Consider the following 16,124-nt stretch of genomic DNA (forward strand, 5'->3'; position numbering starts at 1 on the left):
CCGCAAGACTGTCATGAGATAATATTCATAAAGCATTTCACACACAGTAACGTGGCACAGACTTGTTCTATCCCCCCAGATGAGTGTTATAAGTATAACATTTCAGCCAAGTTTATTCCTGCTTATAGCCTATGTTCTTTAGGGCAGGCCTTTTTAAGGTACGAAACCCAAAGCCCCTTGACAAAGAATATGGCCAAGAGAATGGACTGGGCTTATTCACTGTGATCTGAGGCCCTCTCCTGACTCTCTTCTATATGTTCCGAACACTGTTTATATTCCCTGGGAAGCACAAAGCAAGGCCATTCATAAATTACTAATGGCTACCAGGAAAAATCAAATGCTTCCTATACTACAACCTATGACAGGTAAATCATTAGGAACAACTTTATGAGAGCTTATAAAGCAAAAGTGAGAAATCATAGTTTAAACGTACCCAAGTGCATAAGCAATTTGAGAATTATATGTCAGCATGTCAGATATACATATATATAGTTGGTCAACTATGCTGTCAGCATTAAGCTCACTAGAAACCAAATTTTAAAAGAGAAAGAAAAATATCTACTGAGTATGAAATACAAAACAAAATGAATATCAGTAAAATATGTGCCTTAATTTTTTCTTTAAAAAAATACAGATAACTTGTTTTTCCTGCCTAAATTTCCCCCATTCCTTATCTTTCCCACAGAAGTTATTTATGTAATAAAAAATATTTTAAAAGAAAAAAAGAAAATATCAGAAAAACCAATCAACACTATGAAAAGAATCTGAAAATAGATGCAATATTCCCCACTAATTGATGCCTTCCACCTCTAATAAATATAAGGGGAAGAGGCATTTTCTCATTTCTCTTCTTTGGGGCTGTGCTTGTTCTTCATAATTTTGCAACTTCAGCAAAACTTTGATTTAATTAAAGTGGTTATTCCTTCTACCGATGAAGATCACAAATCATCTAGGCCATTCTTTTCATGATGCCTTTCTGTAAAATTCCATAAAGGATCTAACTGGCTACAGATCTTACTCTTGTTTTATTAGTTTCTCAGGGTTATCATTGTGTCATTTGGGCTTGCTCTTTGCTGTGTCTCATGCTCACTACATGACTGGTACATTTAGCTTTCTGGGCATACTTATCTTTGGTAATGTCTTTTGGAATGACCAACCACAATTACTAAGAATGGTGACAAAGGAGTAAGGAACTCAGGGTATATAATGAGATAAATTCCAAAGTGGGAATTTGTTTCATTTGATTATCCATGTGTATTTGTTACAATTGTTTTGGTTTTCTTTTTCTTAATTGGAAAGGTAACATGGGTAAAAGAAAAAATAGATTTTTGTTCATTAAAGAAGAATAAATTTTAATTTTTTAAATGCCTTTTGTTCAGCTTCTCCAATACAAGTCATCCTTATTAACATGGTACAGTCTTTTTTATGTCCATCATGGGGTCTTTCCATTCTCCTTTGTAATTTTAATTAATTTTGTTAATTAATATAAATCAAATTCATTTAAATTCTTCTGAGAACATGAGTCATAATCATATAGCATCAACAAGAGAATATTGATATAAAAGGAATGAGCATTTGCTGAAGTGAATAATTTGAGTTCAGTGAAAACCTTATTCAGTTCAGTATGCTATTTGTAGTCAATTATAGATTCATCTCATTATTCACTAAATATATGAATGAAAGGAGAGCAAGAAGCAAGATATACATGAGACTGGTTCAACAGATAAAGATTGAGGCATTATGTAATCCATTCTCTTATCTTCATTCTAACTCACCTTAATAATATTTAGCCTATTTTGATGAAGTTCTTCCTAATGCAATTATGTCCTGCTTCAATTTAAGTATGTTTAACTTTCTTATTTTCTCTTGGGACTTGGTTTCTGTATCTCGCCCAAGTTTGGAAGTACAAAGGCTACTCAGAAGCCTGAGCCTAATATTGATTGGCATGAAAGCTCTAATCTGCTCTGTTTTTCTGATCCAGGTTGGTTCACCCTTCCTTATAGCTCTTTCTTCCCAAGGGAGGTACCATATTGGTGTCAGATTTCATGTGGACACCCAATCAGCTTTAGTCATACTGCATCTAAGAACTCTAGAACTCAATCACCAGCCTCCTTTTCCCCAGAAAGAGAGGTTATAAATATGTGCCAATACCCCACACCATTTTCTCCCATTTTAAAGATTATAGAGGACTTTCTTCACAACTCTCAGTTACTATTTGTTCCCATTTTCCAAAAAAAAAGAGAGAAAGAAAGAAAGAAAGAAAGAAAGAAAGAAAGAAAGAAAGAAAGAAAGAAAGAAAGAAAGAAAGAAAGAAAGAAAGAAAGAAAGAAAGAAAGAAAGAAAGAGAAAGAGAGAAAGAGAGAGAGAAAGAGAGAGAAAGAGAGAGAGAAAGAGAGAGAAAGAGAGAGAGAAAGAAAGAGAGAAAGAAAGAGAGAAAGAAAGAGAGAAAGAAAGAAAGAAAGAAAGAAAGAAAGAAAGAAAGAAAGAAAGAAAGAAAGAAAGAAAGGAAGAAAGGAAGAAAGGAAGAAAGGAAGAAAGGAAGAAAGAAAGAAAGAAAGAAAGAAAGAAAGAAAGAAAGAAAGAAAGAAAGAAAGAAAGAAAGAAAGAAAGAAAGAAAAGAGAAACTGAGTTTCTAAGAAATTAAGTGAATTTGCCATGAAGTTATTGTAATAAAGGTCTGAAGTAGGATTTGAACAACAATCTTCTGACTCTAAGTCTATTATCATACTAGCCAAAGAACCATAGAACTGAAGAATATTAGAGCTAGAAGAAATATTAAGGCATGGAATGAAAAAGTTAGCATTAAAAATATCTTCAAATGCTATCATTCAATCGTTTTTCTAAGAAAGTTGTGGTCTGGAGAGATGTTTCATTTTCCAAGGTGATCAATTATATGTGTTGTCTCACCATTCTCAGTCTCTAGAGATATTACTATTCCTTTCCATTTTATGGATAAATTCACTCCATTCAAAATTATAGTTGTGAATGCTCATCTTGACTTTCCCTCCATCATAAGTTCTTATGGGTTTTTTTCCTCTCTTTTTACATCTAACAATCACCTTTACAAAGAAAAAGAAAGGGAAATAAAAGCAACAGAATCAGCACTAGTAATCTATAATTGAAATATTCTGAAACATTTCTTTTCTCCTCTCTTCACCTAGCTCACACTTGATTTTGTTCTTATACCTTCTTTATCTCCTTTTTTCAAAATTGTTTAAGGTTCCCTTTCCAAAGCTGAAATTTGTTTTTTGTTGTTTTTGTGATTATTCCCTTCCCAATGCTACCCTTTTTCAATACATGCTCATCATGTCCCCTTGTCTTCAAATATTTCCCTTTTGAATTTAAATTATTTCTATACCAAGTTCTCTTTTTAACTGATTCGGACAATGGTGAAATTCATGAGCTGGCTACTACCTTACCCCCTTCTCCATATTTGTATGCTTTTTAAGAAATAATAATTTCCTTCCTCTTCTTCATTTTTCCCCAGTGTCTATTTTCCCCTTCCTTTTCTTTCCACTTTTAAAGCATATAAAATAGAATAAGAGAATAAGATTACTTTCAAGCCTTACAATTGTCTTTCTTTGCTTCTTCTATGACTGGAAATTCTGAAGGGACTTTTGTATCTCCTCTCCTTATTGGAATATAAGCACTAGGTCATAGTATAGTCTCTTGTAATTGACCAAATATATTTACTTTTCTCTTGTCTACAGTATTTGTGTTTCAAAAAATCTTACCTTTCCCTAGGCATTTAATCTGGAATGTTTAGAATTTCTCTAATAGATCTATAAAATCTGGAGAGACTCATCACCACAGAATTGGCTCATCACCTCATCACCACAGATGATGACTTTTTTTTTTGTACAAGAAAAATTTACAAAGGTAGTAAAGGATTTGGGAGGATTGATGTTCCATAATGAAATCATAATTTTTTGAAATATTGAATCATATAAAGCCAGGTATAAAGTCGCCTTCTCTTTTCAAAGCTCAATAATTCTCTGTTCTTAAGACCACTTAAAAATATCTGATTCCTACATCACAATTTATTGCTCCCTTTTGTACCATTAATTAACTCAACATTCAGCAATCATCATTAAATGCCTTCTGGGTATGGAATTCTGTGCTAGATGCCTGTGGGAAACACAAAGTTTATTTAAGGCACAGACCTTTTCCTTCATTTATAGACTAATAGAGAGTTAAGATGCGAACAGTTGATTATAACATACAATTTTAGAATCATGAGAATTAGGGTTGAAATGGACTCAAAAGGTCATGTAGTACAACCCTTTCATTTTATATATGAGGAAGATAAGACTAAGAAAAATTAAGTGGATTGTCCAAGATCACACAGTAAGTAACATGGCTGGGATTTGAACCCAGGTCCTCTGATGCTAAATGTAATATTCAACACTATGACATATGGCTTTTCACTTCAATCTAAGTACCTTAGAGTTTATCAAACAACATATTAAGTTAAATAAAACAATATTAACAAAGACTTCTTAGAGACATTATCATTTGAATTAGGTTCTAAAGGATGGACAGGCCTGCAGTTAGGAAGTCTCATTTTCCTGAGTTCAAATCTAATCTCAGACATATCCTAGTTGTCTGACCATAAGGAAGTGTCTTAACTCTGTCTTAATTTTCTCATCTATAAAGATGAGCTGGAGAAGGAAATGGCAAACTATTCCAGTATCATTGCCAAGAAAATCCAAATGGGGTCACAAAGAGACAGGCACAACTGAAAAAAGGACTAAACAACAATAACTTAAAACAAAAAATGAGAAGAGAGAATACTCTAGTCATGAGGAATAGAGAAAACAAATGAATGAAAGCAGAGAGTAAAAGGTGAGTTAGAAGGACAGAGAGTAGATTATTCTAACTGCAGTATGGAATTTGTTGAGAAAAATATAAGAAAATGAAGCTGAAAAAGTCAGATGGAACAAAAATGTCAAAAAGCCTTGAATGCCAACTAACGGATAATATTGGGCAGATAATAGAGATTCATTAAAGATTTTTGAGCAAAGGAATGACATACTTACATTTATGAATAATAAAGATTATTCTGACAGTCAAAGGAGAGGAGGAAGAGAATCGAGGCTGGAGACTGATGCTTAATTAGACTCTTGGGAAAATGAGTACTGATATTTAGATGGTGGAGATCAGAAAAGCAAATGTGAAGATGGAATAAGAATGGCTGGGTATCTCTCTGATTAGAAACAACAGAGATAGGATAAGAATAATATGAAATCTTAGGGTGCCAAACTTTTAGTCATTCAATAATTAAATCAAAAGGAAAAACTTAACCAGAGACTTTTAAACTTGAGAGGTTCAACAAGATAGGTTGAATTTGAGGTAAAAGTAGAACACTGAAGTGGAAATCATTGGATACCATGGAAGCAGAACTGTCAGAGACCATCTAGTCCAATCCCTTCATTTTACAGATTACATTTAGGCAGTTGAAGATGTGACTGTGGAGCTCAAAAGAGAATTCAGACATTAACAGAAAAGCAGAAGTCTTTGTAGAAATAATAGTTACAGCCACAGGAATGAATGTGATTGCCAAAGGAAATGTTGTATAAGGAAAAATGAAGAGTGACAAAGTTAAGACCTTTTAAACACACTTTACATTGGTACCTTGATATATGATCACCTTAAATCATAAGCAATTTGAGAAATAGAGCAGTCGCTTTTGGGATTTTTTGCTCTAAGTCACGGGCAGGTATTTGAATTTTGAGCTTCCACCACCCTCCACGAGATAGCCTGCAGAACATTTGGTTTCACAAGTTATAGGAGGCTATCTCATTTAGTTCCTGACATGGAAGCATCTATATTGAATTGCTTTTGTTTTCTTCTTTATTTTTGTCTTCATTATCAGTTGGGTTTTGGGGGGCAAATTTCTTAACTTTTAACCATGGGTCCTGATGATGGATGAATTGAAGGAACTATAGCAGCAGCAGCATACAAAGGTTTTGCAGAAAATTAGTGAGGAAGAGCCCAAGGTGGATGATGTAATCAGTACAAGCAAGATTAAGGAAATGTTTTGGATTTGGGGAAAAAGTTAAACAATTTACTGAAAAGACACACCCAGAAAAGCTTGCAACAGACTGTGCATTGAAGCTATGTAATACTTGTTTCACACTTTATTGTGTATAGAGAGTAAGTTATGTTAAGCAATATTCCACAAAATGAAAACCTTCTCTGCCAACATCTTCACTTATCCTTGAAAGTAAATAACAATTCTTAAGCAAGTTTATTTCTTTACATTTTTTCTTATTATATATAAATATATTTATTTGTTATTTATAAAGTACATTTTAATACTTAAAAGCATATAAAACACAAAATTTGTGTGTTTTTTGGAGGGCTAGAATGGATCCATTGCATTTCCATTAATTTAAATGGGGAAATTCGATTTGACACACAAACAAATTGAGTTATGAGTTTAGCCATGAAACAAATGAAACTTGTGTGTCAAGGTACCACTGTTTTAAGGAGTTGGACAGAGGATGAGGAGCCAATGAAGAAGACAGATTTATTCTGTGTTTATGGATATATAGGTTTGTTCTCTGTGTGTATTTTGTATGTTTAAATACACAAAAGCACACTTTTTCACACTAGGACAAAGATAATATACATACCATTTAATATAAAATTTAAAATCATCTTTCAGAAAAATATATGAGGTCTAAAATTCTTCATGAAGCATCCATTCCAGAAATACCTTAGACAGAAAAATTCATGGATAGAGAACAAAGTAATACACTGTAAAGACCACTGGATTTCAATTCAGAAGAAATGTATTCAAATCATGGCTCTGCTGTCTGCTCTCTTCGGGAGATCACTAGGCTTCCTGAGCCTCATCTGCAAAACAAAAAGATTGGATTAGATCAGAGATTCTTAATACTTTTTCTGATTCATGGGCCCTTTGGGGCAGTGTAGTGAATCTTTTGGGGCTACTCTCAAAATAATTAAATTGAATTGCAAAAAAATAAAAATATATAAGATCACAAAATAAATATATTGTATTGAAATTTGGATAACAAAATACTTTTTTCAGAGAGATCACAAACCTTAGCATGTCAATTGGGTTCAATAAGGATCTCTGCCATTCTTTCCTTCTGTTACTCTATGATTCTGTGATTCCAAATCAGAATGAATCAAAGATTATAAATCACCTCTTTCTCATATTGATTCAGCTTTGGTATTGCAAAACTGTAGAATATGTTCAATGAGTGTAGGATGTAGGAAGCTGGGAAAAATTAGATGGAAGAAATCCCTTGCCTCTTTGTTCCATCTTTCCTTCCCTGTGCCCTCTGAGAACATGGGTTAAATCAGCCAGATTTGTACACTGATGGAAGTCAGTAAAAGAATCTCTATATTTTAATAATCGTATTACTAATTATATTAGTAAGTAGTCTTGTTAACTTCACTAATAGGTCTTTCCCATATCCTTTGGCTTCAAATCAGCACTCTTTTTATTCTGCCACTGAGATGCCTACTTTGTGCCAGACACTGTGCTAAAATCTAGGGATACAAAAAAGGCCAAAAAAAAGCCTCTCTGGGCCCCAATTCCCCATCAGAAAAATGGTAGAATTGTATTAGATGGCTATTAAAGTACCATTTGGATATAAATCTATGAAACTTTTCATTTTCTTTTAGAGAAAATTGGGAAAACCTGAATGTGTTTAGAGACAAATGAAAGGAAAAGGATCATCTGAATATACATTAGCAGAGATTCAGTCCCTTTTGTGTCATGGTCTTCATTGACAATAACATAAGCTATAGACTCCTCAGGATAATATTTTTAAATTCATTAAATAAAATGCATATGATTATATATATAGGTATACATATAAATACTTTAAATTCTTACCTTCTGTCTTAGAATCAATCATGAATATCAGTTCAAAGACAAAAGAGCAGCAAGCTACATGAAGGCAAGAATCATTTCTGTCACTTCTATAATCTCTCAGAGTAGGGACCACAGTAACTATAACTTGATCAATTGCTTTTTTCTGTATCTTTCACAGTTTGTCTTGGCTAAAACTATTTATTACTTCTCTGTTACCCAACTGTGATGGAGAGTTTAGTATTGGGGGATGAGTCTGAATAATGGAACTGTCATTAAAGCAGTAGGATATTTTGAATTTCCTTCTTCCTTTTACATGGATTCTCATTTCTTTTAGCCAATCAGTCCATGATCATTTATTATGTGTCAAGCTCTGTGCTAATCCACAGGTATACAAAGACAAAAATAAAAGCAAATATTACTCTCAAAGATTTTGCACTCACAGAGAGACAATATGTAAATGTATTGGTATATCTAAGCCAAATTGACAAGCAATTATTAAGCACTTACTATGTCCCAGGCACTACCTTCAAAGAGTTTACAAACTTGTGGGGAAGACAACATGCACACAATTATGTATAAATAAGATATATAAAGGATTAATTGGAGATTATCTCAGAAAGAAGGTCCTACCATTAAGGAGAGCTAGGGAAAACTTCTTGATGGAATTTTAACCGAGATTTGATGCAAGACATGGAAACCCAAAAGTTAAGACAAAAAGGATAAAAATTCCAGGCAAAGGGAACAAGCAGTGAAAATTAACAGAATCAGGAGATAGAGTATCTTTTGCCAGGAACAGGAAGAAGGCAAATGTCATTGGATTGTAGAGTGTATGTGGAAGGGAATAAGGTATAATAAGACTATTAAGGTCAGAAGATACCAGGTTATAAAGAGTTCTGAAAACCAGAAGATTTTATATTTGATTCTGGAAATAATAGAGAATCGCTGGAATTTATTGAATGGGGGCAAGGATGGGAAGGAGAAGAGATAATGACATAGACAAACCTTCAGTTCTGTAAACACATAAAAAACAGTTGTTGTTTGAAAAGAAGACATCAGTAGCTTGTAGGACAAAGAAAGATCGATGTGTTGCTTGAGAGAGTCTTGAAGAAAAACAGTAATTCTTATAAAATGAAAAGGGAATGGAGGTATAGTATATGACCTCTGAGGTTCCCTCCAACTTTTAACCTATGATCCTATAAGTATTTAATTATAGATGTTAAGGTCAATGACTTTAAATGAGGCATTGAGAATTTGCTGAGACTCCAAAGAAAGTATTTTAGAAGCATTAACCATATGGTTAAAGAAAATGGCTTTATAAAAATTAAGAGATGGGAAAGCCATGATGAAACACCAAAAAAAATCTTTAAAGTGTATCCAAGACTACAGTAAGTGATCTCTGCTTTTTTTTTTTCAAACAGAATAGTACTGAGCTATGGAATAAAGGGTTCAGGTTATATATTTGTCCTGATTATATCCTTTCTTTAACTTGACCACTAGGCTTGCCCATGACTAGACCACGCCTGTTCTCTGTCCACACCAGTCCATAACCCATTTGCCATCAAATGGTCCAGACAAAATCCTTTTTTTTTCTCCAGAGAGCAGATGCAAAGCTAAAAGTACAATGAGTAGAAGCAGAGACAGCAGAAGAACAGATGGGCAGTGCTTGGGTGAAGCTGATTTATACTTTTTATATACAAGATTGAGTGATGTAGTTAAAACTAAGACAGCAAGTCGATAAGGTCAATGGGGACATTTAAAGCTTGTGCTAAAAGGTTGTGGTCAGTCCTTCACTCTGGAAAGCTGGCTTAGGTAATAAAGAACTGGATGAATATTGAAATTCCTGAAGTCCGTATAGTAAAGCACCCCATCTGACAGGTTAATATGCACCAAATGTGTATTGGACTACACTAGACCTGAGGGGGAGATTGGCAGGAGAAATACTAATACTAAGAACACCCAAGGGTTTAGGTGGTAGCAGGCTATAAATGGCACCCAAGCATACAAAAAAAATGAGATGTAAAATATTTGGGTACTCAGTCCCTCCCCCATTCAACCATGTAATATACTTAACAATGCAAGCACACATTGGCCACTCCTAGAATAAGATGATTAGTTGGGACTCACTCAAGCCTGACTGACTACTCTAATTTTCCTGGCTCCCATTGAGGGAATAAAAGTTTCATTTTTGAAGGTTATAAAAAAAAGAAGGGAAAGGAAATCTTTTTTGTTTCTTCCTCATTAATTCAAGGATGATTCTGAATCTTCAAAGTGCCATTTTGTGTCTCACTCAGAGGGAAATTACAGCTTTAAAACTAACCTGAAATGCCTGTCTTAATAATAACTATGGCTTTCTTTATTAGGTAATTAAAGGTGAAATATTTTTAACTAAGGCTGGTCTCACAGTTTTTGATGCTTCTTCATACTAATTTCAGTGTACCAGAACTCTAAGGAAAACTCACTCTGAACTTTAACATACTTTGGCTTAGCTATTATAGCCCAGGTCCTATTTCATTACTTCAAGGAAATAGATTAAACCATTTATAAGGAGAACAAGACCATTCATGGTAATTGGCTGGAGTGCATCAGCAGATGTTCCATACAGTGTGGGAAAAAAGATCTTGTCCACTGATGGGCCACTGGGGACTATGAGCACTCAGGACCTAAAATGTAGGTCCCATATCATAAAATAGGACAAAGCAAATAATTCAGGAAGCAAGGTGAATATGAGAAAGAATTGTTCTTTCTTCAAGGTTTTAGGATCATAAATGGAAAGGGAAAGCTGGAAGAGACTTTAGCAATTACCTTATTTTACAGAAAAAGTAAACTGAGCCTAGAAGGATAAAATAAGTTACCCCAAGATCATACAGATAGAAAATACCAGAGCCAGAATTCAATTTTATCTTTAACTAGAGATGAAAGTAAAGGAAAATGAAAACCAATCATTAGCAATAGTAATCCTTCTGTAATAATATTTCTTGAATTTGTTCTTTCTAATCTCACCACTACTATCCTACTATTAATAATAACTCCTTATTTTTTCTAGTTCTTTAACGTATACACAATGCTTTCCATCTGTTTTTCATTTGATCTTCACAACTCTGAAATAAAGGTGGCATTATTTATTTGTGGGAGAAATAAAGAGATCTGGCCTCAGTTCTGTGACTTCTCATTTCTTTTTTTGTGACAAAGCTGAGACTAGGACCCAGATCTCCAAGTTTCAAGTCCAGTGTGCTTTCTAATTTATATTCTTGCCTTCTCTTGTTCAGAAAAGTAAACAATCATTAAGGAATTAATAAGTATGTACTAGCTGACAGTTACTATACTAGATACTAGAGACCCCAAAACAAAAAATAAACAATTCCTGCTCTCAAGCAGCTTGTATTCTATTGATAGAGACAACATGTAGGCAGTATCATGAGAGGGGAATCCCTCTCATATACCTGGATTATTGTTCCAGTCTCTTGACTAACCTCTATCCCTCTTATCTCTCCCGTGGCAACTTATCCTACTAACTATTGTCAGAAATATTTTTCTCAAATGGTACTTTTATAGACTTCTTAAACCTATAATGGTTCCATTTTACTTACAGGATCAAATCTAAACTCTATGTAATTTAAGGTCTTTTATTAACTTATCCAATCACATATCCCACTATTTCTGAACCTGGACTCTGCACTCAGATGAATCCAGTATCCTTTCTGTCCATGTTAAGTCTGAGTTCAGTTCAGCCAACAAGATGATTCCCTCCACTTGGAATGTCCTGCCCCATGTCTTCCGCACCAGATGTTATACTTCCTTCCAGAACAAGCTGAAGTTCTACCTTCTTCATGAAACCTTCTAAAATGCTTCTCATTGTCTTTAATATCCTACATTACTAGTTATGTGCCACCACACTGCTTAGTATTCTTCATAAAGCCTTAAATTCTTATGTATTGTTTTATGCATAGAACTCCTAACATTCTCAAGATTATAAACTCTTCAGGGCAAGGAGTATGTGCTCTTCTTTTACATGGTCCACAACAGCTATTGGGGATTAGTTCCACAGAAAATGCTTCACTAAAAGCAACTTTCCAGTAATGAAAATGATCAGTATCAGAAGAGACAAACAGGAGTCATTCTGGCTATCTTTGTAGCAGGAGTCATAAGGAATCCCAGAACCAAAAAAGGCAATAACAAAAGGCATCTGGCTGAGTTTGTCTATAAAGAAAGATGGAAGGAAGTTATCATTTTGAAATTGTCTCTAGACTAAAAGCTATGATATACAACACACCCTGTGTATTTTAACAATTATATTTAGTGGTTACCATCTTTAGTCATTCGATCAGTGTGTCATATGCATTTATATGAAAATACATCATCTAAGCAATGGGAAGGGAACATGATGAAGGCCATACAGAAGGTAATCTCAAGTCCCTTTTCTTTGAAATGCATCATCTGATGTTTGAATATACAGAGTTTATCATCTTGATCCTTCTTCCTATAGATCCAAGAGGGGGAAAAAAAGGGGGTAACTTGGGCTATTCTGAGAGGATACTCTGCTATTATGAAATCAAGAGATAGGCCAGAGTTTCAGTTGTTTTCTTTGCTGTCAACTTTCTCTGAAGTTGTCTAGCTAAAGTTTATAGGAAAGAAAGAAAGAAAGAAAGAAAGAAAGAAAGAAAGAAAGAAAGAAAGAAAGAAAGAAAGAAAGAAAGAAAGAAAGAAAGAAAGAAAGAAAAGAGAAAGAAAGAGAAAGAGAAAGAAAGAAAGAAAGAAAGAAAGAAAGAAAGAAAGAAAGAAAGAAAGAAAGAAAGAGAGAGAGAGAGAAAGAGAAAGAGAGAAAGAGAGAAAGAAAGAAAGAGAGAGAGAGAGAAAGAAAGAAAGAGAGAGAGAGAAAGAAAGAAAGAAAGAAAGAAAGAAAGAAAGAAAGAAAGAAAGAAAGAAAGAAAGAAAGAAAGAAAGAAAGAAAGAAAGAAAGAAAGAAAGAAAGAAAGAAAGAAAGAAAGAAAGAAAGAAAGAAAGAAAGAAGGAAGGAAGGAAGGAAGGAAGGAAGGAAGGAAGGAAGGAAGGAAGGAAGGAAGGAAGGAAGGAAGGAAGGAAGGAAGAGAAAAGAAAAGAAAGAACAGCACCCTTATGGTATTCTCTTCCCCTATGTTCAAATGTATAAACCAGGGATTCCTTTTGCAATCTCAAGACAGGGGCTTGGGCTTGTTGACAGAGAGAGGGAGAGATGTACGTTCACAGATTACTGAGCTAGAGGGTCTACTCTGGTGTTCAGAATATCACCACCTCCTGTGCTTTGAAATAGTGTTCAAAGAGAAGGTAGAAGGAAACTTCCTTTTCCAAGGTGATAATCCAAATCTATTGATTATGCTGTACTTATAAAGAACACATGCACTAAGATTTGTGGCACAGGGGATTACCACAGATTTTTTAAAAAAGCTTGTCCCAGCTGAACAACTTCACTTTAAAATGGGAAGTCATCCTCTCATCTCTTCCCCCTCCCTTTCCCAATCCCTTTGCCCAGGCTCTTTTAAATAGGCATCTTTTATTTGAGGAAATGGTTTACTGGGGGACAATATGAATTACTTGAACTAGAATTTTCTTAGAAAAAGTAAGCTCTAAGAATATGTTAATTGTTTTTGAACAATGTCTCCCAGTATTTTTACATGTTCTCCTGGAGTAGAAAAAGAAAAAAATGCAATAACTTTGTTTCAATTTCTGACAGCCTGGAGTATTAGAAATCTTGGCTAATAGCTTTTTCTTTGTATGTGTCTTTGTGTGTCTGTGTGTGCATTTCAGGATGGAATGGGAAACTTGAGAATCACAGAAAAAGGTCTAAGGTTAGAAGGAGACTCAGAATTCTTGCAACCTCTCTACGCCAAAGAAATCCAGTCCAGACCAGTAAGTTTCTGATCAGAGAAGAGAGAATGATTTTACATCTGTAGTTTAAGTCTGAGAAATGATATGTGTTGCCATGGCATCCTATAAAACTTGGAGTAGCAGGAGGGTCCTGTGGAGAAAGAATGGGTCTGGGCAATAGGAAACATGGGTTCTGACTTGGCCACAAATTAGTTACGTGTATGAGGTCCTTGGGAAGGTCATTTAAATTTCTTTAGCACTTTGTTTTATCATTGTCAAATACAAATAATAATATCTGCCTTTTCAGTGATGAATTGAAGTGAAATAAAATGAGATAATAGATATAGAAATGGTAGAAGTATTATTCATTTATAAGATGATATTAGAAAAAGAGCCTGATATGACAGAGAGGGAATTGGATTTGAAATCATAGAATCTATGTTCAAATCCTGCCTCTGACAACTATGACTGTGTGACTCTTTGACTCTGTGTGACTCATATTGAAAGAGAAAACTAACTCCAAAAGGAGATAGTTTAATGGAAAGGACTTAGAGAGATTGGAAATGGGAAAAAAAAAAAAACTAGAAACCTCCAAGGGCCAGTGAAGCACAACCCTTGCAATTATTAAAAAAAAAAGTTTATTGAAGGTAGGGAAATGATAAAGTCCTAAATCTACACAAGTATAACTCCTTCCACCAATCTATGCTTCCTCTCCTGGGGTTTGCTCTTCTGGTCTTCTCAAGCCCTTCTTATTCATTCCCTGATCTTATCTAGACCCCAAAAAGCTATCCAACTACCTATATACTACAGATTGTCTTTAAAAGGCTGAGGATGCAGGACTCACAGATGTACTGAATCCTTACCCAAAGCCTGGGGTTGGCTTCCTTAGGTAAACCCAAAGTCCCAGATGACAAAACCCTTGGGTTTACCTTAACCAAGTTGTTTATGATAGCTTTATCTCTGACCAGTTGATCTCTGTACTTCAGGGAAAGGCAGGTCTCCAACCCAGGAATTTCCTAATCTTTCCACAAGATTAGTTTTTTCTCATGGGATGCCAGAGCAAAGATCCTTCTTACTAGCTCAGAGGAAAGCCAGTTCAGGAGGGACTATTAAACCCAGTAAACTCCCTAGATCCTCCTTTCCTTCCAGAATCTTCCCCCAGGGTTTGTGTCTAAATCTCCTCCTTTCCTCTTAAAGACAATTCATGCATTTTTCTCTATCCCTTATCACTTATTCTTTCAATATAACCCCCTCCAAGGCATTAGTTTCCTATGGATTGGACTATATGACCTCTGACATCCTTCCTAGTTTGAAAATATTTGACCCAGTAAACATTATTTCTATTAATTATAAAGGTAAGAAATCTCAAAGGTAGATTTAGAAATGAATAATTAGTATGTCCTTCTATGTTATTTGGGTTGTTATGGTTGTATTTCTGGGTTATTTGAAAGCAGTTGTCAAGCTATCAGCCAGTATTTAAATTTTGAATGGAAAATATATATACATATATATATATATATATATATACACACATACATACATACACACACACAAATTTTACAAATTCAACATATTCATCTAATCTTTTTATCATTCTTTCATGTGGATAGTGAACCTTGTAACCTTATTGCCTTAATGAGTAGACAATATTGCTATCACCTTGGGCTGAAAGGGAGGAAAGGCTTATTATGGTAATTTTTCCACTGGTCAGATATCCAGCTCCCTTTGCATACAACAAATAAATGAATGCTTCTTCTAAATGCTGTAAGCTCATCATACTAGCTCCCAATGGGAAAAATCAAGACCAGGGTATAGAAGTTATAAGGGAGTATATTTGTGTTCAGTATAAGGAATTTTTTCCTAATAATTCACACTGATTTGTGAAATCATGAGCTCCTCATTCATTGAAGAATGTCCAAATGTTAGAGATAGTGAAGAGAGGATTCTTACTTTTGGTGAAAAATCAGATAAGGTGATCCCTAAGGCCCCTTCCAATTTTATGATTCTATGAGTCTCAGATTTCTATAACAGAAAACTGGCATATATAATGAAATTCAGCAACCCAATACAGCATATAATCCTACCCCAACAGCATTCAAGCTAATGAGTTGCATTTGAACTGTGAAACTGCAATTGCTGAAAATAAAAAAAAAAGCAAATGATTACAAATCACATCAATTATATAAGAATTTATTAAGTGCTTTCAGGATGCTGAGAACTGGTCTATGCAATAAGGCACTAGGTGAACTAGAAACTAGTATTAGTATCTAATATAAGCCTGTCTGCAAACTGGGGGATGCAGTTGTACAAGATAATCAATAAGGCTTCTTTCAGTAGAATAGTTTATGAATTTACTCTCTACTCTTGCAGAGTGTACATGTACAGTCATAGTAAAGAAAAACTTTTGAGTCATAAGACCCGAGTTTGAATC

The 16,124-nt window shown here is 34.5% G+C and overlaps 1 protein-coding gene across 5 annotated transcripts in view; it reads left to right on the forward strand.

The window, feature by feature from the left end:
* SGCD (sarcoglycan delta) overlaps positions 1 to 16,124 on the forward strand; it is a 1,484,556-nt gene that overhangs the window by 1,208,655 nt on the left and 259,777 nt on the right. For all 5 annotated transcript variants that reach the window (XM_056821905.1, XM_056821897.1, XM_056821913.1 and 2 more), the window contains one exon: positions 13,634 to 13,735. In XM_056821905.1, coding sequence (XP_056677883.1) covers positions 13,634 to 13,735 — 102 coding nt within the window. The remainder of the gene's footprint in view (positions 1 to 13,633; positions 13,736 to 16,124) is intronic.

The sequence above is a fragment of the Monodelphis domestica genome, chromosome 1 (assembly GCF_027887165.1).
Source record: "Monodelphis domestica isolate mMonDom1 chromosome 1, mMonDom1.pri, whole genome shotgun sequence".
NCBI lineage: Eukaryota > Metazoa > Chordata > Mammalia > Didelphimorphia > Didelphidae > Monodelphis > Monodelphis domestica.